The 22,834-nt window shown below is 55.8% G+C and overlaps 3 protein-coding genes and 1 long non-coding RNA gene across 6 annotated transcripts; 2 read left to right on the top strand and 2 right to left on the bottom strand.

The window, feature by feature from the left end:
- Positions 1–553: 553 nt before the first annotated feature.
- FAM43B (family with sequence similarity 43 member B) lies at positions 554–1,675 on the bottom strand. Its single transcript, XM_068916400.1, has one exon. The coding sequence runs from the start codon at positions 1,543–1,545 to the stop codon at positions 649–651; it is 897 nt and encodes a 298-aa protein (XP_068772501.1). The 5' UTR covers positions 1,546–1,675; the 3' UTR covers positions 554–648.
- A 1,697-nt stretch (positions 1,676–3,372) lies between these two features.
- Positions 3,373–5,742, bottom strand: LOC138061873 (uncharacterized). 2 transcript variants are annotated; one of them, XR_011135861.1, is made up of 3 exons: positions 5,607–5,742; positions 4,907–5,388; positions 3,373–4,476 (listed from the first exon to the last, which is right to left on the bottom strand). It is a non-coding gene; the product is annotated as an uncharacterized lncRNA (long non-coding RNA). The 2 variants fall into 2 exon arrangements; XR_011135862.1 differs by having other exon boundaries at positions 5,583–5,720.
- Positions 4,473–5,825, top strand: CDA (cytidine deaminase). Of its 2 annotated transcripts, XM_068916402.1 has the most exons (4): positions 4,473–4,929; positions 5,070–5,181; positions 5,353–5,410; positions 5,559–5,825. In XM_068916402.1, the coding sequence occupies exons 1-4, from the start codon at positions 4,782–4,784 to the stop codon at positions 5,670–5,672; spliced, it is 432 nt and encodes a 143-aa protein (XP_068772503.1). In that variant the 5' UTR covers positions 4,473–4,781; the 3' UTR covers positions 5,673–5,825. The 2 variants fall into 2 exon arrangements, with proteins under 2 accessions (XP_068772503.1, XP_068772502.1); XM_068916401.1 differs by having other exon boundaries at positions 5,353–5,589.
- A 381-nt stretch (positions 5,826–6,206) lies between these two features.
- On the top strand, positions 6,207–22,816 carry PINK1 (PTEN induced kinase 1). Its single transcript, XM_068916398.1, has 8 exons — positions 6,207–6,520; positions 12,514–12,825; positions 13,983–14,086; positions 15,945–16,127; positions 17,031–17,194; positions 18,470–18,597; positions 19,780–20,016; positions 20,377–22,816. The coding sequence occupies exons 1-8, from the start codon at positions 6,242–6,244 to the stop codon at positions 20,635–20,637; spliced, it is 1,668 nt and encodes a 555-aa protein (XP_068772499.1). The 5' UTR covers positions 6,207–6,241; the 3' UTR covers positions 20,638–22,816.
- Positions 22,817–22,834: the final 18 nt, after the last annotated feature.

Raw genomic sequence — 22,834 nt, 5'->3', positions numbered from 1 at the left:
CCACTCCCTCAGGGCCTTTGGAGCGGGGTTCAGCCCCATCCCACCCCCAGGGCTTTGGAGGGGGGGTTCAGCCCCCATCCCACCCCCCCCAGGGCCTTGGAGGGGGATTCAGCCCCCATCCCACCCCCCAGGGCCTTGGAGGGGGGGGTTCAGCCCCATCCCACCCCCCAGGGCCTTTGGAGGGGGGGGTTCAGCCCCATCCCACCCCCCCCCAGGGCCTTGGAGGGGGATTCAGCCCCCATCCCACCCCCAGGGCTTTGGGGCGGGGGGGTTCAACCCCATCCCACCCCCCAGGGCCTTTGGAGGGGGGGATTCAGCCCCCATCCCACCCCCCAGGGCCTTTGGAGGGGGGGGTTCAGCCCCATCCCACCCCCCCCAGGGCCTTGGAGGGGGATTCAGCCCCCATCCCACCCCCAGGGCTTTGGGGCGGGGGGGTTCAACCCTATCCCACCCCCCAGGGCCTTTGGAGGGGGGGGTTCAACCCCATCCCACCCCCCAGGGTCTTTGGGGGGGGGTTCAACCCCATCCCACCCCCAGGGCCTTTGGAGGGGGGGGTTCAACCCCATCCCACCCCCCCAGGGCCTTAGAGAGGGGGGTTTCAACCCCATCCCACCCCCAGGGCCTTTGGGGGGGGGGTTCAGCGGGCGCTCAGCACCCCGGCGGCAGGGCGCCCCGCAGGCTGCAGCCCCGCAGCTCGCCGGCCAGCCGCAGCACGTCGGCCCGCCGCCGGCCCGAGCCTTCCTCCTCCTCGCCCTCCTCCTCCTCCTCCTCCTCCTCCTCCTCCTCCTCCAGGATGGAGCCGAGGCCGGGGGCGCCGCGGCCCCGCTCGGCCGCCGGCGGGCCGTAGGGACGGGGCGCCTTGAGGAGGCGCCGCAGCGGGGCCGGGGGCACGGCGGCGGCCCCCAGGCGCTGCTGCCGCCCGTGCCGCCCGTCGCTCTGCCGCTGCAGCCGCCCGAACTCGGCCAGGGCGCCCGCCGCCGCCTGAGCCAGCAGGCGAGCCACGGCGCCCGCCACCCCGGCCTCGGGCGCCAGCGCCGCGTGGCAGCGCAGCGCCACCGCCTTGTTCTTCGCCCGGTGCCGGTAGACCCAGGCGAAGAGGTCGGGCCGGCGAGCGTCGGCGGCGCAGTGGGTGATGCGGCGCAGCAGGTAGCACTGGCCCGGGCGCCGGGCGCCGGCTTCGCAGGGCGTCAGGCGGATGCCGTGCGGCCCCAGCGTCAGCCGCATCTTGGCGCCGCCGCCGCTCTTGGCCCAGATCTTGCCCACGGCCTCGTCGGTGCAGCCCTCGCCCTTGGCCCGCAGCGTGGCCGCGTGGCCCAGGTAGCGCACGGTGTACGTGGGCGCCTCCCGGCTGAGCTCCGCCGTCCGGCGCTTGCCCCCGAAGAGGCGGCCCAGGCGCCGCAGCGGGCACTCGGCCAGCGCGCCGGGCCAGGCGCGCGCCAGGGCGGCCAGCAGCGAGCCGTAGCCCAGCCCCGGGCCCAAGCTCTTCCCCTTGCCCTCGCGCTCCTCTTCCACCAGCACGAACTTGCTGCGGCGCCAGGGCAGCATCGCGGCTGCGCCGAGGGCTCCTCTGCCGCCCGCGGGGCTCGGCGTTTCCGCCTCACCGCAGTCCTCCCGCGGGTCTCACCGTTCCCGCACCGCCGCGATGCTCCCGCGGGTCTCACCGTTCCCGCACCGCCGCGATGCTCCCGCGGGTCTCACTGTTCCCACGCCGCTGTGATGCTCCCACGGGTCTCACCGTTCCCGCACCGCCGCGATGCTCCCGCGGGTCTCACTGTTCCCGCACCGTCGCGATGCTCCCGCGGGTCTCACCGTTCCCGCACCGCCGCGATGCTCCCGCGGGTCTCACTGTTCCCGCACTGCCGCGATGCTCCCACGGGTCTCACTGTTCCCGCATTGCTGTGATGCTCCCGCGGGTCTCACCGTTCCCGCACCGCCGCGATGCTCCCGCGGGTCTCACTGTTCCCGCACTGCCGCGATGCTCCCACGGGTCTCACTGTTCCCGCACTGCCGCGATGCTCCCGCGGGTCTCACTGTTCCCGCACCGCCGCGATGCTCCCGCGGGTCTCACCGTTCCCGCACCGCCGCGATGCTCCCACGGGTCTCACTGTTCCCGCACCGCCGCGATGCTCCCGCGGGTCTCACCGTTCCCGCACCGCCGCGATGCTCCCGCGGGTCTCACCGTTCCCACACCGCCGCGATGCTCCCGCGGGTCTCACCGTTCCCGCACCGCCGCGATGCTCCCGCGGGTCTCACCGTTCCCACACCGCCGCGATGCTCCCGCGGGTCTCACCGTTCCCGCACCGCCGCGATGCTCCCGCGGGTCTCACCGTTCCCACGCCGCCGCGATGCTCCCGCGGGTCTCACTGTTCCCGCACCGCCGCGATGCTCCCGTGGGTCTCACCGTTCCCACGCCGCTGTGATGCTCCCGCGGCCGAGCTGCCCCTCCGCCCCGCTCCGCTTTGGGAGGCTGACCTGCCGCGGAGGGGTCCCCCGGCGGTGCCGCCCCCCCGCTGCCGGCTCCCTACCCCAGCGCGGCGGGAGGCGGATGCTGCGGCAGGATGCCGCTGGCCTCGGCGCGGGGGGATGCGGAGCCGCTGAGCTGCCGCAGAGGAGCCGGCGGCGGAGCGAGGCGCAGCCGCTCGCCTGCCCGCTCCTGCTGCGTGAGCGGCGGCAGCGGGGACTCAGCCCTCCGTGGGCTGCTCCACCTCCCCGGGACGCGGCATCAGGCAGCGCGCGGGGAGCCCTCGGCAAACGTTAGCCACGCCGGCAAGCCCGCCGAGCGGAGCCCCCCCCCCCCCTGCTCCCCGCAGGGGAAATTAAGGGCGGAGTGAGGTGGCAGTGATTTTTTTCCCCCCCTTTTCCCCGAAGGCTCGGACCACGGCAGCTGCTCGCCCCGCACAGCCCTAGCGCCAGCGACGAGGCTTTCTCTTCAAATCGGGGCGCTCCTCGAGGCGTTTGCTGCCGGCCGCCCCCGGCGGCGCTCGCGTCGGCCCGGCTTGCAAACGCTGCTGCCTTCTCGCAGGTGGTTTTCACTCAGTTCCCCCCCACCCCCGTTTTTTTTTGTTTTTTTTTGCCATATTTGCAGGCCTTCAAGGATGCCCCTCTTGGGTGGAAATTTTAGCTTTTAGCCTCCTGCCGAATCCGAGGCTTGCTCCGGCGTCGGCTCCGCCGCCGAGCCGCCCAGGGAGACCCCCGTCGGCGCAGCGAACGCGCCCCTCCTCGGCGGTTCTTCGCCCCGGCGCTCCACGCCGCTGCGCGTGCTGCAAACCCGACGGCGGCGGACAACCCCTCCTCTCTCCGACGACCTCGAGCCGGCGCTGGTGCAGCGCAGCTCCGCAGCACTGGCAACCAAAATAATAAAAGATGCAAGCCTTTCTTTCGATCTCTTTATTCGGTTGTGTTTTGGTTTTGTTTTCCAGCAAAGGACGCGGTTTGCTCTGTGCTGCTTTGCTTCCCGGCTCTCAGCGTAAAGGATGGTTTCAGGGACAGGATTTCTAGGGCAAGAATGCAGATTTGGGGGTTTGGGGGTGTTTGTCAGCCCGGTTATTTATAGCTCCTGCGTTATTCAGGTCCCGCTGTCAATGCGGCGAGCGTCGGGGATCGCTGCCGGCTCGGCTTCTCCGGGGACCTGGCGTTTGCTTCCTCCCTCGTTTTCCTGCCCTGCTCCTCTGAGCCGATTATTTCCCTCACAAACAGGCTTTCTGGAGCTGCGAGGGCACCGAGCAGCGCCGAACTGGAGCGAGAGCTGCCGGCCCCGGCGTTGGGGGTCGCTCCCCGCAGCGGCCGCAGTTTACCCCTCTCGACTGCAATATGCCCCCTGCAACCGCGATACATCCCCTGCAGCTGCAATATTCCCCCCGCAGCTGCAATTTGCCCTTCGCAGCTGCAATTTATCCCCTGCAGCTGCACTTTACCCCCTGCAATCGCACTTTACCCCCTGCACCGGCAATTCGCTCCCGCGCTGCGCCTTGGCAGCCCTAAAGCTCTGGCGGGTGATATAACATGTTGCATGAGGAAGGTGGTTTGTCCGACTCTCCCCGCATCCCAGGCAGGGAAAACCGGAGCTCCTAAAAGCTTGGGACTTCCCCGCGCTTAAATCAGCGGGCGAGCACGCAGCCGGCGTCGAGCGCGTGGAGTTTGTGGCATTTCTTCCAGCGGCTCAGCTTCGATTTCTTCGCTAAAGAAAGCTCCCGGCTTTTAAATCGCCTATTTTCCATCGGCCTTGCAGGCGGCAGCATATTCTTCCCGCGCCCCCCCGCCTCAGGCAGATGCCGAAATCTCAGTGCAAAAACACGTTTTCAATCCGGATCTTCAACGTGGAATTTTAACTCTTCATTACAAGGCCCGGAAAAGCTGATTTCTCTTGCTTTTTCCCTGCTTTCAACCGTATCGTCTTATCTCGCTGCCGAGGAACCGGTGTTTTCCCTCCCGAGTACATTTTACGACGTTTTCCCATTGAGTCATAAAACAGCTTTGCTGCCGGGGAGAAAAAAAAAAAGAAAGCAGTGATGGAAAATATTCTGCCGATCCCATCGGGACGGCGCCGGAGCCTTTAGAAACGCGGGGCCTAAAGAGAGGGAGGGGGGAAAAGAAAAAAGAAAGGGAAATAAGCGGCGCAGGGGGGAAAACGAGGGGCGGAAGGGCCGGGTCTCGGCGGCGTTCGCGCGGTCTCGGCCCCGTTTCCCACGCCCGCGGGGGCGTCCTCCGGGCTCGGCCCCGCGGCGGGGGAGGACGAGGGCCACGCCGCCGGGGAAATATTTAACCGCAGGGCCGGCGGAGCGATGGAGCGGGGCTCCTCGCCGGAGGCCGAGCGCCTCCGGGCGCTGCTGCTGCAGCGCAGCCGGGAGGCCAAGGCGGCCGCCTACTGCCCCTACAGCCGCTTCCCCGTGGGCGCCGCGCTCCTCACCGCCAGCGGCCACGTCTTCTCCGGTAAGCGCCCCGCCTGTAGCTTTGGGCCAACAGCCGGGAAACATCCGCCAGGGTGAACGGCGAAGTGGGTGGGTGGGGGGTCCGCGTCCTCTCGGGGGCTGGCAGCAGCCCCGGGGTGACGGCGCGCGCCCTTCCCCTAGGCTGCAATGTGGAAAACGCCTGCCACAGCCTGGGGGTGTGCGCCGAGCGCACAGCCATCCAGAAAGCCGTCTCCGAGGGTCACACCAGCTTCAAGGCCATGGCCATCGCCAGGTGAGGCGCCGCGCGGCGGGTTCGCCTGGTCGAGGGCAGCAAGGAGGTGGCGGCGGGGGGACACAAACAAGGAGGGGGCTGCCCGAAAGAGCGTTTCTTCAGGTGCCTTCGCCCCCCCCCCCCCGGGGGGTTCGCCGGCCGCCCTCAGCTTTGCCTCCTCTTCTCCGGCAGCGACCTCGAGGGCGACTTCATCGTGCCCTGCGGCGCCTGCAGACAAGTCATGCGGGAGGTAAAGGGCTTTTTTCTCCCCCCTCTTCGCTCCCCGGCTCGGCCCTTCCCGGTGTCCCCCCCCACCCCCCACACGCCGGCCCGCGGGAAGACTCTTGGCGGGATTCCCGCGGCGCCGGGCGCCCGTTGATCCTCTTCTCGCCCCGCAGTTCGGCCGGGACTGGGACGTGTACCTCACCAAACCCGACGGCACCTACGTCGTCAAGAGCCTGGAGGAGCTTTTGCCGCTCTCCTTCGGGCCGGAGGACCTGAGGAAGCTGTGATTTTGGGGAGGGGGCGGGAGGCCGAAGGGCGCCTGCGGGTAACGCGACGGGAGCCGAGGGCCGAGGCGGCGGAGGCCGGTCAGCCGCGGTGTCGCGGAAGGTGTAAAACGCGCCGAATAACACAAAACCCGCCACGCCGGCGGGGCGGGGGGGAAAAAAAAAAGGGCTGGGTCCTTCGGTTGTGGAGGGAGGGAAGGCGAAAGGGGAGCGCTCCGCCGGCGCTGCCGGGCGGGCGGCCTGCGGCCCCACCGCGGCCTCCGCGTCTTCCTCTCAGGGGCCTGAACCGGGGGGGGGGGGGGGGGTCACCGTTCCCGGGCCAACGGCAGCTCGGCGGCAGAACCGTTGATTAAATAACGCGCGGTGGTGGTGGGGGGGGGAAAAAACCCGGAAAAAACCCGAAAAAACCGAATAAAAGGGGAGGGGGGGGGCGGTGTTAAGGGTGTAACCGTCGCCCGGCGGGGGCGCGCGGGGTGACGTCAGCGCGCGCGCGGGAGGGGGCGGCGCGCGCGGGGTGACGTCAGCGCGCGCGGCGGCGGCGGTTGGAGCCGTTAGAGCCGTTGGGCGCCGCCATGGCGCTGCGGCTGATGCTGGCCCGCGCCCTGCGGCTGCTGCCGCGCTGGCGGCTGCCCCGCGCCGCCCGCCCGCCGCCTTCCTCCTCCTCCTCCTCCTCCTGCCGCCCTCCGCGGGGGTCCTGGCTCCTCGGCGGGGCGGCGGCCGGGCTGGCGCGGCGGGTCGGCGGCGCGGCGGGGGGGGGAGGCCGCAGCCTGGCGCTGGCGCTGGCGCTGGCCCTGCTGGAGCCGCGCCTGGAGGAGCAGCGACGGGCCGAGGCGGCGTGCCGCCGCATCCAGGTGCGGTGCGGCCCGGCCCGTCCTGGCACCCCTGCCGGCCCCCGAGGTGGGGGGGGGGGTGGTCCCCTGCCGTAGGTACAGCCCGAGAGGGGCCCGGGGGGGGTCCCCTGCCGAGAGTACAGCCCGAGGAGGGTCCCGGGGGTGTCCTCTCTCCTGCTACAGCCCGAGGAGGGTCCCGAGGGGTGTCCCCTGTCCTGGGTACAGCCCGAGGAGGGCCTGAGGGGGGGTGTCCCCTGCCGAAGATACAGCCCGAGGAGGGCCCAGAGGTGTCCCCTGTCCTGGGTACAGCCCGGGGGTGTCCCCTGTCCTGGGTACAGCCCGAGAGGGGCCCGGGGGTGTCCTCTGTCCTGCTACAGCCCGAGGAGGGTCCCGAGGGGTGTCCCCTGTCCTAGGTACAGCCCGAGGAGGGTCCCGAGGGGTGTCCCCTGTCCTGGGTACAGCCCGAGGAAGGCCTGAGGGAGGGTGTCCCCTGCCGAAGATACAGCCTGAGGAGGGCCGGGGGATGTCCGCTGTCCTGGGTACAGCCTGAGGAGGGCCCAGAGGTGTCCCCTGTCCTGGGTACAGCCCGGGGGTGTCCCCTGTCCTGGGTACAGCCCGAGGAGGGCCCCGGAGGTGTCCCCTGCCGTTGGTGGAGCCTGAGAGGGCCCGGGGTGGGGCGTCTCCTGCTGTGAGCACAGCCCAAGGAAGGTCCCGGGGGTGTCCCCTGCCCTGGGTACAGCCCGAGGGGGGCCTGGGGGATGTCCCCTGCTGTGAGCAGAGCCCGAGGAAGGTCCCGGGGGGTGTCCCCTGCCCTGGGTACATCCCGAGGGGGGCCTGGGGGATGTCCCCTGTGGCAGGTACAGCCCGAGGGGGGCCCGGGGGTGTCCTCTGTCCTGGGTACAGCCTGAGGAGTGCCCTGGGGGTGTCTTCTGCCGTGGGTACAGTGTGAGGGGGGTCCGGGGGTGTCCCCTGCCCTGGGTACAGCCCGAGGAGGGCCCGGGGGTGTCCCCTGTTGCAGGTACAGCCTGAGGGGTGCCTCGGGGGTGTCCCCTGCCCTGGGTACAGCCCCGGGGGAGCCCGGGGGTGTCCCCTGCCGTGGGCACAGACCAAGGGAGGCCCTGGGGGTGTCTCCTGCTGTGAGCTCAGCCCAAGGAGGTCCCAGGGGTGTCCCCTGCCATTGGTATAGCCCGAGGAGGACCTGGGGGTGTCCCCTGTCCTGGGTACAGCCCAAGGGGGTCCAGGGGTGTCCCCTGTCCTGGGTACAGCCCGAGGAGGGGGGCTCGAGGGTGTGCCCTGTCCTGGGTACAGCCCAAGGAGGTTCTGGGGGTGTCCCCTGCCGGGGGTACAGTGTGAAGGGGGTCCAGGGGTGTCCCCTGTCCTGGGTACAGCCCGAGGAGGTTCCGGGGGTGTCCCCTGCCGGGGGTACAGTGTGAAGGGGGTCCGGGGGTGTCCCCTGTCCTGGGTACAGCCCGAGGAGGGGGGCTCGAGGGTGTGCCCTGTCCTGGGTACAGCCCGAGGAGGTTCCGGGGGTGTCCCCTGCCGGGGGTACAGTGTGAAGGGGGTCCGGGGGTGTCCCCTGTCCTGGGTACAGCCCGAGGAGGGGGGCTCGAGGGTGTGCCCTGTCCTGGGTACAGCCCGAGGAGGCCCTGGGGGGTGTCCCCTGCCGGGGGTACAGTGTGAAGGGGGTCCGGGGGTGTCCCCTGTCCTGGGTACAGCCCGAGGAGGGGGGCTCGAGGGTGTGCCCTGTCCTGGGTACAGCCCGAGGAGGTTCCGGGGGTGTCCCCTGCCGGGGGTACAGTGTGAAGGGGGTCCGGGGGTGTCCCCTGTCCTGGGTACAGCCCGAGGAGGGGGGCTCGAGGGTGTGCCCTGTCCTGGGTACAGCCTGAGGAGGTTCCGGGGGTGTCCCCTGCCGGGGGTACAGTGTGAAGGGGGTTCGGGGGTGTCCCCTGTCCTGGGTACAGCCCGAGGAGGGGGGCTCGAGGGTGTGCCCTGTCCTGGGTACAGCCTGAGGAGGTTCCGGGGGTGTCCCCTGCCGGGGGTACAGTGTGAAGGGGGTTCGGGGGTGTCCCCTGTCCTGGGTACAGCCCGAGGAGGGGGGCTCGAGGGTGTGCCCTGTCCTGGGTACAGCCCAAGGACGTTCCGGGGGTGACCCCTGCCGGGGGTACAGTGTGAAGGGGGTCCAGGGGTGTCCCCTGTCCTGGGTACAGCCCGAGGAGGGGGGCTCGAGGGTGTGCCCTGTCCTGGGTACAGCCCAAGGAGGTTCTGGGGGTGTCCCCTGCCGGGGGTACAGTGTGAAGGGGGTCCAGGGGTGTCCCCTGTCCTGGGTACAGCCCCGGGGGAGCCCGGGGGTGTCCCCTGCCAGGGGTACAGTGTGAAGGGGGTCCGGGGGTGTCCCCTGTCCTGGGTACAGCCCGAGGAGGGGGGCTCGAGGGTGTCCCCTGTCCTGGGTACAGCCCGAGGAGGTTCCGGGGGTGTCCCCTGCCGGGGGTACAGTGTGAAGGGGGTCCGGGGGTGTCCCCTGTCCTGGGTACAGCCCGAGGAGGGGGGCTCGAGGGTGTGCCCTGTCCTGGGTACAGCCCAAGGAGGTTCTGGGGGTGTCCCCTGCCGGGGGTACAGTGTGAAGGGGGTCCAGGGGTGTCCCCTGTCCTGGGTACAGCCCAAGGAGGTTCCGGGGGTGTCCCCTGCCGGGGGTACAGTGTGAAGGGGGTCCGGGGGTGTCCCCTGTCCTGGGTACAGCCCGAGGAGGGGGGCTCGAGGGTGTGCCCTGTCCTGGGTACAGCCCGAGGAGGTTCCGGGGGTGTCCCCTGCCGGGGGTACAGTGTGAAGGGGGTCCGGGGGTGTCCCCTGTCCTGGGTACAGCCCGAGGAGGGGGGCTCGAGGGTGTGCCCTGTCCTGGGTACAGCCCGAGGAGGTGCCGGAGGTGTCCCCTGCCGGGGGTACAGTGTGAAGGGGGTTCGGGGGTGTCCCCTGTCCTGAGTACAGCCCGAGGAGGGCCCCGGCAGTATCGCCTGCTGTGGGTACAGCCCAAGGAGGGCCCGGGGGGAGTCTCCTGTCCTGGGTACAGCCCGAGGAGGCCCTGGGGGGTGTCCCCTGCCGGGGGTACAGTGTGAAGGGAGTCCGGGGGTGTCCCCTGTCCTGGGTACAGCCCGAGGGGGCCCCAGGGGTGTCTCCTGCCCTGGGTACAGCCCGAGGGAGGCCCCAGGGGTGTCCCCTGCCCTGGGTACAGTGTGAGGGGGGCCCGGGGGGTGTCCCCTGCTGTGGGTACAGCCTGAAGGGGGTCCGGGGGTGTCCCCTGTCCTGGGTACAGCCCGAGGGGGCCCCGGGGGGGGTACCTCGGCCACGGCAGCTCCTCGGAGACCAGTGGAAGTGATTATCGGGGACCTCCCTGCAGCAGCTCCTCAAACAGCTGCCCTGGGGGGGCCTCGCCAGGGAGCCCCCCACTGCCGGGGACCCCCTCAGGTGCCCTGCGGGGAGGAGGGGGGCTGTGGGGGGCTCCTCAGACAGCCCTCCCTGCTATGGGGCACCTGAGGGCCCTGGCTGCAGTTAAGCCCCTCCAGGGGGTTGCAGGGCAGCACCCTTGCATGGGCAAGCCCCTCGCGCGCCCGCCACCCCATCAGGGACCGCTTGCGGCTCCTAAGCGGGTCGCTCGGCTGTTGTCAGGGCCTGCGGCGGGACAGGGACGTTTCAGGGTCAGGACCATGGTGGTTTGGCAGGCTGGCCCTGAGGCGGGCTGCAGCCAAGGCAGAGGCGGTTGACGCCGGCTCCCAGCTGAGTTGTTTATGCGCTGTAACGCGTGGCGGAGAGCGAGCCTGCGACGCGGTGGGCCTTCTGCCAGCCTATCTCGTCCACCACGCCTGTGAGCAGGCTTTTCCCTGTCGCAGGGCTCCAAGATCCCGCCCTCTCTCGCCGCGCCGAGCAGCCTCTCTGTTAGCCCGGGCCAGGGCGCGCTGACGGGGCGCTCCATGGATGTACTGGATAAAAATCAGCTTTGGGTCTTCAGAGCAGGCTGTCGCCTGCCCCGTTATATGGGAGAAAATACATTCCTGCAAATGTTCTGCCTTTCGCTGTGGTTTCTCAAGATGCTTTCTCTCCCCCTGCCTTTTTCTCTGCTTTCAGCCCCCTTGCTGGGCGATTAAATTTTCTGTCGTCCTCCTTCTCCCCTCCCTTAGCCGTCTCTGAGGCTGTTTCTCTTTGCCTTTGGGCAGTCAGCGATATGCTGAGGTTGTAACTCACGCAGAAGTGAGCTTGTTTGTGTGTGTAGGAGGTAACTGTCGCGTTGATATAGCTGTAACATATGCCAGAACTGAGGATGCCTCCAGATGTACTTTCGGGTTAAACTCCAGAGGTTCATTTACATTGCTGTGACTTTGTAAGGCAGCTTCTGGGCCTCGGTCCATGCTCGTATCCATAGTGCCGTTCCCCTTGCCTGTACGGTTATGCTTGTGGAATGGGTGCCTTTATTCTTCTTCTGAGAGTGATGCTGCTTGCTCTATAGCTTTTGACTCTGAACTCTGCTTCTTTTGCTTTGTTTTCTCATGTCTCTTTTGGATTCCTCCCCCAGTTCATTCTCACCTCACTGACTCACTCTTCTAACTAACCAACTGTCATATTCAGCTGCTGCAAAAGCTTGGGGCCTTGTTTTTCCCATCTGTTGTTGCTCTTAATTGGATTTTCTTTTAAATGTTATTTTGCTGGATTATTTATAGAGGAGGCGGAAAGTGTTCATTTTTATATATTAGTGGTAGGGGAGAAAAGTGTTTATTTTTATATTTATATATTGTTTATTTTGTAGATTAGCAAATGACTCCCCTTTCCTAGCCCTTTCCTATCCATGCATCTCCAGTACCCTTGGAAGGGGTGCCTTTGGTAAAGACTTCTTTAAGGGGATAATTTGTTTCTGACCTAGGACATATTGCCCACAAAATATTTTTGCTAGAGTTACAGGGATTTGAGTCTTAATGTTTAGACCTTGGTTGTAGCTTTCAAAAAGGATCAGCCCAATAGGGCATCTATAACCTGTGTTTGGACAGCTCTCTGAAGTGTACTGTCACTTAAATGGGTTCTGCTCGCTCCTTCCTAGGGACGACATGAGGCTTACAAAAATACTGGGACCTCTGTTATGCAGGCCTAACAAGCATAGAGGTTTTGCCACTTTATAGTTATTACAAGTTGCCTTACTGTAGAATCAATTTCCACCAGAAAAAAAATAAGTGTGTTTAGCTATTTTAAGTGAGTCAAGTGTAGCATAAGTACCTCTTGGGCAATGTAGCTGCATCTATACTAGGGCTTTGTCAGTATGTGAACATGCTAAAAAAACCTCAGTAGATGTTCTGCCCATAAGCCCTTTCTGGTATAGACCAGCTTGTAGTCTCTTCACTCCTCAGACGCAGATAACAATTTATCTGATTCACCATGTTATTGCTAGGCTTAGTGTTCTTGCAGAATCTTGGGCTCCGCAGATTAAGCACAAAGTATTATTAAATGCTTGCTTTGTACTATAATACTAAGGATCTATTTCTGCAATTGCTTTAATCTGATCTAAGTGCAGGCTGCCGCTGAAAGGAGCACCTCTAGCCCTGGCTGTATATTATCGTCCTCTGGTGCCAGCGCTACTTTATGTAGCTGGCTGTTAAGATTAGTCTTCAGCTAAATAGTTTCCTTGCCTGACTCACTGTGCAGCCACGCGAATGTTAACGCAGGCACCCTGGAAGGGGTAGGGATGTCCACGCGGGAGAACAGGACCAGCCGTTTGGTGGCAGGCTACTCTATGCTGGATCAAACCACGTCCTCGTTTGGAGTATCTGCGTGCAAGTTTTCAATGCCTTTCTTTGGAGTGTGGTTCACCGTCGATAACATAGCTGCGGGCAGCGGAAGGGGTTTCTCTTTCTCCAGACAGTTGTTGGCCCTGTGGAATGTGTGATCATATAATATTGCTTAAACAGTAAAAAAAAGTTCTTCATTTTAAAGTATTGAATGCTTGGGGGGTTTTTTTGCTTTTTTTTTGTTCCTTGCAGACAGTGTTTGTTGGAAAGAACAAGCCACTGAAAGATCCACTGAGCTCCTTCCGCTGGCAGGGCTTCAAACTAGAAGAATATCTCATTGGCCAACCCATTGGGAAGGGCTGCAGTGCAGCTGTGTATGAAGCAGCTATTCCTTTGTCTTCCAATTGTCAAGGGAGTGTGGAGAGCAACCATCTCGCAGGAAGAGGGTCAACCATACAGCAGAATCATGGCTCAGCTTTACAGGGTGCAGAAGAGGAGCTCGTGCACAAGCACCAGCAAAAAGAGGCTTTTCCGTTGGCTATCAAAATGATGTGGAACATTTCGGTAAGGAGATGGTTCTTAATCTACTTGTCTATCATTTGGAAAGTCTGGGTGAAATGTTTAACACTTAAGTGCTGAAAGCTCTAATTATTTAGCGTGCGATGAGTATGTCAAAACAAAGCTGTTGGTATATGACATTGGAGCCGTAGATTGCTAGCAAAGAGTCGCGGAGCAAGGTAATTAACATTCCTCGTTCTTTGGAGTCAGCACCACCGTGATGCTGGAGCGCTACTGTTGGTGGAGTTGTCGGTTATGGAGGAGACGTTTCTGGAAGAAGTTTTGTTGTCGTTACCTGTAATGACAAACTTTAAGAACTAGAAGGAAATGGAAAAACACTCCTAACAGTGGTTTAGGAATCAGTGTTCTGAGAAGGCATAGGATAAAAATAGGTTTTCTTTTGTGGAGCGTGGCTTAGGGGTGAAATGGTCAGCATTGCTTCTACGATGGGTGGTAGTTAACTTACCTGCCAGGTCCCCTTACAGTGAAATAAGCAGGCGAGATCAGTCTTAGTAAGTCTTTTTCAGCCCAAGTGACTCCATGGTAATCCATATTCTAAAAATTAATATTACACCCACCCCCCCACACTCCCACACACCGTTCTATATGTTTTTTCCCATGAAAAGTTTTTTGTATTGTTTGATGGGGCAAGTGGATACTTGGAAGTGGAAATGGAAACAATAGCTCCCATCCTGCAAAACACCAGCATCTGAAATCTCTTGGGTTTGATAAATATACTGGCATTTAGCTGTGGGCTTTTTCAGTTAGGTTTTAAGTTGAAAAGGACTGCTAGTATATAGCTCAACCTGTTCTGTAACGCACCAGAGAATATCAATTAGTAATTTCTGCAACAAGGAGATGAATTAGAGGGTGGATGGGGTGAATTAGAGGGCAAGTTTAAAGAGACAAATGGATTTCTTTCTTGAAATAAAGGACTTGCTGCATTCCTTGGGAAATTGTTCAAGTAGTTAATTGCCTTCACTGTTTTCTTTTTCAAATTAGAGAAGCGTGTCTCTTATATCTAGTCTAAATTGATCTAACTTCAGCTTCCTTGAGCTATACGGCCAGTTTCAGGATTATCTGCTTTCAGTTTGTATTGAGATTGGATGATTTTAGAGCTCTTAAGGCTTTCAAATCGATGTTCTGTGTAACTGCTGTTGTAGGCTGGTTCTTCAAGTGCAGCCATCCTCAATGCTATGGGGCAAGAGCTTGTTCCAGCCACGGGAGTTGCCTTAGCTGGAGAATATGGAGCTGTCTCTCGCCACAGGTATAGTAACAATGACAACGCAGCGGTGCCGAAAGGCACTAGCATTTGTGATGCGCTGGCTTTATCCGCCTTTATCCAGCGATTCATTTCGCAGCACACCTTTACTGTAAAGGAGGGGGCCTGAGGTTTCTGCAATAGTTCTTGAAAATAAAGAAAACTTAAGTCTTGGGGTTATTAATGACTAGACTCAGGAGCTTGTGTGTATGTTTTGTCTAAACAATAGTGCCTTCGGAAGTGCAGTATACCTTAAGTATGACACAGGGGTGTGCTTCTGTCTGACTTAGAGATTTTTCTCTGATGTGCTCCTCTCTAGCACTGTCAGGAGATTGCTTAGTAATACTGCTGTTCAGATACTAATTTAACACTAACTTGTTTACTTCGAGGAGCGGTACTGTGGCACTGTTTGTTGGTGTACAGGGAATAAAGATAGCTAAGCCGAACTCCTCCTCCTGGGATCGAGAGCTTAGTCTGGAAGGGTATGAAAAGATATTCCAAAAATGTAGGATCTGCTTTGGATCCTGTAAGGGGTCTCATGGGTGACTGTGGCAAGCCACTTTTATTCCCTGAAGCCCGGGGTGCAGAGAGGGAGATGGAAATTCTGTTCTAGTGCAGGTCACTGCACGTATGAAACTGATGAGAAAGAAAGTGGAAAATGCCTTAGTTTTCACACTTTCACCTGAATGAGAAGTAAGCAAACAGCATATATGTGGATAATTGCATTGAAACTTAAATTATCCTGAGTTTTGAAGTTATCTTTTTGTTCCAGAATGCTGCTTTTTTTTTTTTAATGTATTTTTTTTTACAACTTGAAACAATGGAGTCCACAGTCCAGACTGTCTGATTTAAATTTCAAATACATCTCAGCTGCCAATACAAAGGAATAATAAATGCTGTTTGGTATGTTGCTAGCCTGAGAATGCAACAGACAAGACAAACACATATTTGGCATTCAAAGGATGAGAGGGAAAAGGTCTGTTTTGCAGATACATGTAGGTAACTTGCCTTTGTTTCAGTGAACGCTTCCTGCTTGTGCCATGCACTAGAGGGTTTAAATTGGCATGCCTAGTGTGAATTTGACCTTTGGTTTATGTCTAACAGAGTAACTAGTTTGTTTGTTTGTTTTTCTTTAAAGTTGTTGCAGTTCTTTTTGAACTGAGAAGCAGCCTGTGAGTAACCGTGCCTTTGTTAGTGATAGGTACAGTAGTACATAAAGGCTAGTAGTGTTTGAATAAAATTAAAGATTGCAATTTGAGCACAAGCATTTCCAGCAAAGCTTGGTTTGTAATGCAGGTAAAGCACAAGTATTTCCTGTTCAGCCATCATATTCTGGAAAATGCAGTTGCCACACAGTCCTAACAAGCGTAGGTAAAGTCATAGTCTGAGTACCCTCTGCTGGTGCAACAGTAGACGGCACTGTGTTGATGATGACAATTCAGTGTTTCCTTTAGGAAGAGCCACAGTACATTTTTATTTCTGGGGAAAGTGCTGGGACCTGCCCGCTGCTGAGGGTGCTTTGCATCAACATGGAAATCGCTGGTCTGAGCGATGGTTAGGAAGTTGGGAGTGAGCACATCGAGTTTGCGATCAGCATTGTTTATAATCCCACAGTTTCCAGGGTTGTGAACATTTGGGTCTTTGCATAATGGTTTGTCTTTTAAACTGTGTTCAGCAGCCTTAATGCTATGTGTAGTAAGGCTTTCACTTCAGAATAAACATACTTGAAGATGGCTTTGGAGTCCTGCAGTGGGAGGACAGGCCATATTAATGAATAATGAATTCAAAAATAAGGTATGTGTCTGTGATAAATCAAAACTGAATGGTAGTTGATCTAATTTGTGGTGTCGATATTTTGGCACAGAAAACCTGTCTTTGGGAGGAAGAAGTTGCAACCTCATCCAAATATAATCCAGGTGATCCGAGCCTTCACATCCTCTGTCCCTTTGCTGCCTGGAGCCTTCACGGACTATCCTGATGTTCTTCCGTTAAGCTTGAATCCCAGAGGGATTGGTCACAGCCGCACGCTCTTTTTAGTGATGAAGAAGTAGGTGGAGAGAAGCTTGTTACTTTACTTAAGGCTTTCCGTGAGACTGCCCAGTGGGGCTGTGTATTCTGCTGCTACATGGGTCCTTGTAAAGATCTAGCCTGGCTTGCTGCCAAAAAGCAGAGCGTGCTCTTGGAAACACACCTCCTAAGACCTGTTCCAAATCCCTGAGATTTTAACTCTTGTTAAACTATGAAGACAAGCTATTATTTTTTAAGAATTACTTAAAATGAATTTAAAAAATGCTGAACTCGTCCCCATGTGTCCACTCTTCTAATTCAGAACTTTGCCCCCCCACCCCCTTTCTTAATATGTGATTAGAGAGAGCAGGATCAATAATGAGATTTACTAACGCTCAGTATCTCTGGCTTTTTCAATTTGGTTTTGGTTTTGAATGGGTGTGGCGGTGGCACGGAGGCACAACCACCTTCTATTTCCCACGCTTTTTTCCCACCTGTATCTGGAGGAGTGCTCTATCCTGTATTTATTTGCAGAATATATTCTTTCCCCTGCTTCAGATCTCCTCATCTTGCTCCACATTAGTAATCTATCTCGTCTTTCATGCAAAATGTAAAATCTGTACATAAAAACCTGTAGGAATTTATCATGGTGTACCCTGAGACCCTCATCATGCTGTTTAAGAGGATTATGTTATCTAAGTTACACACTCCTGTGAAAGCACCAGATTTAGATGATGGATGCTGTTGCAAAACAAAGGATTTGAGAATAGTGGAGAGGGGAGTGTTGTCAAGTTGAGGCTGGGAGGTGGGAAGGCATTGCGAAGTTCAGAAAGAATTTGGTACATACAAGTGTGCTGTATGCCCAGCCAGACACCGTTAAGGTTGAACTGTAAGCAGTAAGCTTCCGGGATACTAATTCAGCTGTTTTCCTTGTGCTGGCTAGTTATCCTTGCACCCTGCGCCAGTATCTGAGGGAGAACAGTCCAGATGCTTGTCTCTCCACAATGATGATTTTACAGCTGTTGGAAGGTGTGGACCATCTTGTTCGACATGGAATAGCCCACAGAGACTTGAAGTCTGACAACATCCTAGTTGAGTTTGATTCTGGTATGTAGATTGCTAAGTATGAATGGCAAAGAGTAGGGAGCTGATAAAGTTAAGTCATGCACAGAAGTCATGCAGTCGTGTGGATACTTGGGGAAGCCCTACCCAGGTATGCGTTTGGGAAAAAACAAGCATCAAACCCATTCAGGAATCTCAGTTTTGATTTTTAGCCTACCACCTGCTGTCCTTGCAGCGCTTTGGAAGTCATTTATCCTGTCTGTGCCTCAGGTTTTGTATCGTTAAAACGGACTTGGAAGGACTCTTGAGCTACTTGTTTTGCAGTTGAAGAAACATTTTGCTGTAATCAGGTGGAAAGATGCAGAGTCCTATTAAGAAGATGAGTTGTACTAGTTAAGTGAACGTTGGGCTGAACAGATGGGCATACATTAATGCTGTGTTTATGATGCTGGAGGTGCCTTTGCTCCAAGCTCTTGGCTCTGTCCTCTCTCATTGGCACAATAGCAGAGAGCAGTTTTTAAAGTCCCATCTCACGGTCAGGTTAATAATGCTGCACCTTGGGATCATTAAACATCAGCTGATGGGCGAGAGAACTGACAGAGTGTTAAAGCCAGAAGCATTTTCATCTTCTTATTCTCCTGTCAGCCTCTTTAACTGAGATTTTAATTACCTGAGCTCTTTTTCAGCATGATTGAGATTCAAATGGACAGGAAACAATAGCAGGCAGCCAGATCTGTGTAATTAAAGGTCTTGGTAGAGGAGCTATGGAAGATTTTCAGAGATTCTTTCTTTCTTTTCTTGAAGGAAAAGCTTCTCTGAGGCTGTGTTGGATGCAGTTAAGAATGATTTAAGACATCCATTTTTCAATATCAGAGCCTGGAGAAGAACGATTCTACTTTGCAGTGTTTGACTTGTCATCAGACAATAGCTATTAACTAGTGCAAACATTTTCCAGCCTGCCTTTGCTATAGATAAAGACAAAAAAATTAAAAAATTCCTCCATCCTTTATGAATTCCTAACCTTATGAATCTTCATTTCTGTGATGTCAGCGAAGTTTTGTCAGACACATGCTCCATGGGGAGAAGTAATGTTCTTTAAAGAGGAACTGGAAGAACAGCTTTTGTTTTTTGTTAAGAAAAACGATTTTCCACCTAATAGTGCAGAGGAGAAGCAGGAAAACAGTCTATGGCTATACTGATTCTCAGGGATATTGAGATTGTTCCTGAAGACTGTCTTTGATGTTGATATGATGTGGTATTTGGTATGGGCAGGTACTCCTGAACTGACTGCTAACTCTGCTGTCCCTGTGTCATTTGCAGCTGGCTGTCCTTGGCTGGTGATCACAGACTTTGGTTGCTGTTTGGCAGACGAAAATATTGGCTTGAGACTGCCTTTCACCAGCTCTTACGTGGATCGAGGAGGCAATGGCTGTCTTATGGCACCTGAGGTAAATCCACCTGTAGTAACTGTTTGTGTTGATAGTTGCACGCTCGTGCTGCTGGTGAGAATAAGAGTTTCAGCCCCAGTTGCGGTGCAGGCTGTGGGAGCTGTGTTGTGAACTTAAAAAAGGGTAGGATTGGTCTAGAAGCAACGAACCGTGGAGGGGATGAGTGTACATCGCTTTGTCCGTGAACCTTACCTCCGTGCACACACCAAGAAATGCAAATACTGGCTTATATGGTCTCTGCTGATAGGTGTCCACATTAGTACCTGCTGAAAGCCTCTGTGATTGGATCAATCATTTTCTAACCATTCTTGCTTCGTGACCTGCTCGTTCACGCAATGCATTGCCCGTAGTTAGTTGCTGCTTAACTGTTCTCACCCTACAGTCTGTCGTGGAGGATCATCTCCCATAAAGCGGTGTAGGAGGTGCATGTTCTAACTTGAGTTATGGCTGTCAAATGTCTCTGCATTAATAAGTTAAAACAAAAGTCTTCTTTGGAACTGCGCTGGACAGTTGTCGAACTTGTACGACCTTGAACACTAAAAAAATGAAATGTCATCGATCAGTGTTTCGAGGCAGTGTTGACCTTACCAATAAAAAGTTTGTTCCTTAGTCTTTTCTCAGGCCTTGTTCTACGTAGCTGTTAAAGAAGTTTGTGCAGGAGTCTTTGTGTTGTGACGCTCCTGATTTTTTAAATTAAGTTCAAGGTGGTTGTGAAAGTATGTATGGTTCCTTTTTATTTCTCTGATGATAACACCAATAAGAGGCAAAGCATCCGTAACTGTCTAACTGGAGCGCCTCTTCTTGCATTGCTTACCATGCAGGTGCAATATTGGTTGTTGGTCCATATATCGCCTATGTATATCTTAAACCCCCAAGTAAAATATCCCTCGAGACTCCTAAACACTGTATGAACGCTAGTCAAAGGTAGGAACTAAAGCCTTGAATCAGATGTTCAGGATCTTCTGTGTGTCCTGGTGGGCTAAGCAGCGCCGAAGGCCTAGAGCATACCAATAGGAAATATTTACACTGGAGATTTAGATGAAACAGTTTCAGTTTATTACGGTTTATTCCACTTTATTACAGTGGAAATGCTGAGTTGATCCTTACTAAATTGTTTTAATAAAACCCCTGGTTAGAGCTGTTTGTGGCATCTTCCCCATCTCTGTGTATTTTTTGCTGCAGGTGGTCACAGCATCGCCTGGTCCAGGCATGGTGATTGACTACGGTAAAGCTGATGCGTGGGCTGTTGGAGCAATTGCCTATGAAATCCTGGGCCTGGTCAATCCTTTCTACAGCCGTGGGGATTCGACTCTGGAAAGCAGAAGTTACCGTGAAGACCAGCTGCCAAGCCTGCCTGATCACGTGCCCCTTGAGGTGAAGCAAGTGATAAAAATGCTACTTCAGAGGGATCCCAACAAGGTGAGAGACTCTGCCTTGAAGCAGAAGTCTAACCACTCTTCTAGAGTATTGTTTGTAGATCATGTAATGATTGAAGACAAGCCTAGATCTTTGCTGAAATATGGTGTTGCATCTCACATGTATTGCTAAATAGCCTACAGATTTGCGTCAAAGGGAGCCACTGAACAGACCTTGAGTTGAGGAGTTAAGTGCAGTTGCCTGATAATAACATTCGTGGAGAGCTTTTCTGTTCACAGGGATTGGACAGTGCCTTAGAGGAGGCCTGGAGGCCTTTTAGCAGCATATATCCTACATGCTAGCAACATGAGTTAACAGGAGTTCAGCAGGATCAGCTAATTTTCCCTCTCCCTCTTTTTTCAGAGATTATCTGCTAGAGTCGCCGCTAATGTGCTTCACTTAAGCCTGTGGGGTGAAAGTGTTCTAGCCTCCAAGGCCCTCAAGCTTGACCAGATGATTGCCTGGCTTCTCTGCCAGTCTGCGGCTGCTTTGCTCATGGATGGACTGGTGGATAAAAGCAGGGTAGAAACAAAAATGAAGATGTGCTTTTTGGCAAACCTTGAATATGAAGATCTGTGGGCAGCAATGTTCTTGTTGCTGTCCTGGAGGCACCAGACTGGGTGAAGGGTACAATGTGGGGCATGACCATGCAGTCGATAAACGGCACTTTCTCAATGCATGTAGGAATTCGTCTTTTCTGTCTGCCTGGAATCCTTAAATACTTTAGGGAAAAAGTCTGCAGGCCTGTGTATGTGTGTGTAAGGGGTTGAGGTTACCTGTAGCAAGTGTTATTACACGCTGTTTTTCTCTTCCTGTTAGAAGAAACGCCCTTGCATCGTTACTGGTTTGGTGGGGGGGGTTGCAGAACTTGCAGGTGTCTCGAGGTATGTGGTTTGGTTTTACTCACAGGTGGGAATCTATACTTGACTTCTAAGTCACTCGCTGAATGAAGCAAGTTCCTTTTCAAAGAGGGTGTGTGTGGAAGGAGGTGTTGTACAGCCGCTCTTTACACAGAAGCATCGCAGATTTAAACAATACATGGAGAAAGCTGAGCTGACAAAAGTAGGCGCAGCCTTCCTTTTCTTAGGGGAATCGTGAACCCTGCTCTTGTTAAGACGCAAAAATATCTCGTTATAATACGGCAGCCCAGAGGCCTTCTTGTTGAGAGGCTGACCCATGAGGTAAGCATCGGGAGCTGTTTGCTTCTCGTGACGTGCACAATTAAATACCCAGCTAGCTGTATGCAAAATGGCAGAAGCACGCTGAATACAAAAGCCCACTGATGTCCGTTTGTGGAGCGTTGTAATTCTGCAGTAGCTGCTGCCGACAGACCCAAGGCCGAGTCAAGTTGTGCCCAGGTGGGGATAATAATGAAAGTTAAAAAGAAGGCTAAAGAGCAGCGCCTGTCTGAGGAGTTTACTCCAGCTCCATTCTCTCTTACATAGCTGGGTTTTCTGTTTAAACAATGCAGTGATATCCTTTGCTTGGGGAGGGTAGGAGACATCAGTTTTAAAACAATAACCCTCCTATTAATGAAAATATCATTAAATTGTATAATTACTGGTGTTTGGAGGAACCTGGGGAGAAAGTTATTTATGCTTGTTGCACAATAAATTGGAGATTATGCTCTGATACTGCGTGGATTCTCTGCATCTAGTTCATCTCGGTTCATCGTATTCAGATTTTAGGCTGTGGTGGCCTATGAGTCCCTGAAGCGCTAGTTCAGCGACATCTTACAAGATCATTCAGCCCTTTCCAGTTGTGCTTCCGGAACGCATTATTCCACCAGCTGCGGTTTCCCGAAGGATAAGCCCACTCCTGTTTGAAGAGCGGAGTTTGCGTCGTCAGCGTACTTAGTTCTTACCCTCATGATTGCTAATTCAGTTGCTGCTCTTGCAATTTCCAGATGGTTGAAATTGTGTGTCAGATGGCTGATATCGCCGAGCAAATCATCACACAGCAACGTGCTGTCAGGATCTCACACGTTGAAGTGCTTTCTAGTTCAGCAGCGGAGTAAAACTACCTACCAGGGAACAGCCCTATTACTTGCACGGTGTAGCACCTCGGAGCCCTGCGTTGTCCTAGCCGACAAGCCAGGAAGTCAGTTGACTGCATAATAAACAGCCACCTAATTCTTTTAGAAATACTGCGTGAACGTAGCATGCTAGCAGGGCTGTAAACGGATCAGCCAAGAGCACGGAGCCTGGAAAATCATGGAAAATGAGTTTGTTGCGGGAAAAGTTACAGGAACCGTAATCGGCAGGGACACGTGTGCGAGATGTGGGAAGTAACCTTGCACGAGGGGTAGCTGGAAGTTGCATCAGAGCTGCAGAGTCGGAGCCTTTGCTGCCTCTGGAGCGCGCAGCTTTCTGAAGAGTAAATACTGTCACTTTTCTGGTAAATCTCAACTCTGACCTCTCTGTTTTTCTAGTTTTCTCCGAGTCAGCAAGAGCCGACTAGCGAAGCAAGGCATAGCTCCCGCTTGTTTACGTGCTGAGGCTTTTCTCGTAACTGGTGTACCAGGCCTGGAATATAGACGTATTTAATATAAAAACAAATTGGGTGGAATAGGCTTTCCGATGTAACATACTCAAGGCCTACTCTGATCTCAAGCGTACTGTTATTACACCAACCGGGGTTTGACCTTTGCTGTTTATCACGTGTTTGCTGCGTTAACTCCAGACACTGGAAACTTCCTTACCCTTGAAATTATCTCACTTCATCTATCTAGTCTTAAAAATAGCCTGAAGTACCTGTCCCCCTGCACTGCCCCATGTTTTAAAATTGCTATTACTGGTTCTCATTTGCCTGTGTTTTGTCT

Source organism: Struthio camelus, chromosome 21 (genome assembly GCF_040807025.1).
Source record: "Struthio camelus isolate bStrCam1 chromosome 21, bStrCam1.hap1, whole genome shotgun sequence".
In the NCBI taxonomy this organism is placed as follows: Eukaryota; Metazoa; Chordata; class Aves; order Struthioniformes; family Struthionidae; genus Struthio; species Struthio camelus.
The sequence above is the reverse complement of the archived record's forward strand: the minus strand, read 5'-3'. Positions and strand labels throughout refer to the sequence as shown.